General features: G+C 52.0%; 1 protein-coding gene across 1 annotated transcript in view; it reads right to left on the bottom strand.

Annotated features, from left to right (window-relative positions):
- LOC119582137 overlaps window positions 1-980 on the bottom strand; it is a 2315-nt gene extending 1335 nt beyond the window's left edge. The window contains exon 1 of the mRNA XM_037930375.1: window positions 704-980. Within this exon, the coding sequence (XP_037786303.1) occupies window positions 704-887 (184 nt within the window). The 5' untranslated portion in view covers window positions 888-980. The remainder of the gene's footprint in view (window positions 1-703) is intronic.
- Window positions 981-1271: the final 291 nt, after the last annotated feature.

The following is a 1271-nucleotide window of genomic DNA, read 5'->3' as shown; positions in this document are numbered from 1 at the left end:
CGCCCGTCAACCAGTCGCTGTTAGGCTGTCTCGCGCCACAGACAATCACCGACGAACTGCCTCGCGTTGTGGCCGCAGACCTCAACCAGAAAAGTTGTCCGAAGCGTCTCTGAATATGAGCAAGTCATATTTAGAAGGAGCGCAGGCCACGCTCAGCGTCTACGCCGCCCAGCCTCTTGCATCGGTTGCGTTATTCCACGCTCCTGGGCAAGACGTGTGAGCGACATTTTGAAAACATTTTGTTGTTAAAAATGTTGGGGTCTTTCCACCTTCTTTTGATTCCTAATCGACACGAAATCCTATTTCTTTTTTTTAATCAGGAAATCCTATTTCTTTTTTTTAATCAGGAAATAGCGTCACAAAATATTACGTTTCATATTCCTGATTTTGTTGTGCAATCAGCCTAACCCAGGAGTGCAATTGCAGTGCAACTGAGACGGGGGCTGAGCATTTGCTGGCCGGTCAGGGACTACAGCTGAGGCTGATTTATGAAACCGCGGCTTAAAATTCACATGCAGGAAAGTCAGCTTGCAGACGTGGGGGCTGGCGGAGGCGCTGCAGAAGACTCAGACGAAGGAGGGGTGGCGGTTCATGGTGGCGACCAGCCTATATGTATATATATACATGTTTGCAAGTGCGTGTGAGCGTAGGTGAGTTAGTGAAGCATGATCGAACAAAAATTGAAAGGCCATTTGTCTCCTACCTGTCGCCTGGCGCTTGACCAGGTGCAGCGCAACCTGAGCACTATCCTCCGCCCTCGGTGACACTGCTTCAAGGGCGGGAAGGCTCGAGGACGAGGTGGGCGAGGAGGAGCACGCCAGTACGACCAGCAAGAGGCTCAGGCGAAGCGAGAGTCCCGAGGAAGAGCGAGCGCGTCCGCCGGCCATCTCGAAGTCTGTGTGTGGAATGGCGGCTGGGAATTCCTCACGTGAATCATGACCTATTTAGCCATTCTCGTGCCAAGACTACACTCTTTTCTCGCGCTGCCTGGTCAGCTAGAAAGTTGGATCGAGCAAGCAAGAGAGGCAACGGATGGCAAGTGAAAATCGCGTCGCTCTTTGGCTTTCTCTCAAAAGGTAATCAGTGTTATCCACTCACCTTTGGGTCAAGGAAGTGGTTCTCGAGCAGCGGCTGCAGGGAGGGCGTGTGGCGTCGAAGGGCCTCACTCCCGCTTTTTATACCCCCTTGACACTCCTGCTCCTGCCAGAGGCTTGTCTCCACGGAGGATTTGCGTGAAAAAAAGACTTTCTAGTCGGACAAAAGGTTATCCA

Source organism: Penaeus monodon, chromosome 15 (assembly GCF_015228065.2).
Source record: "Penaeus monodon isolate SGIC_2016 chromosome 15, NSTDA_Pmon_1, whole genome shotgun sequence".
Classification (NCBI taxonomy): Eukaryota; Metazoa; Arthropoda; class Malacostraca; order Decapoda; family Penaeidae; genus Penaeus; species Penaeus monodon.
Note: the sequence above shows the minus strand (reverse complement) of the source record. Positions and strands in the feature narration are given on the sequence as shown.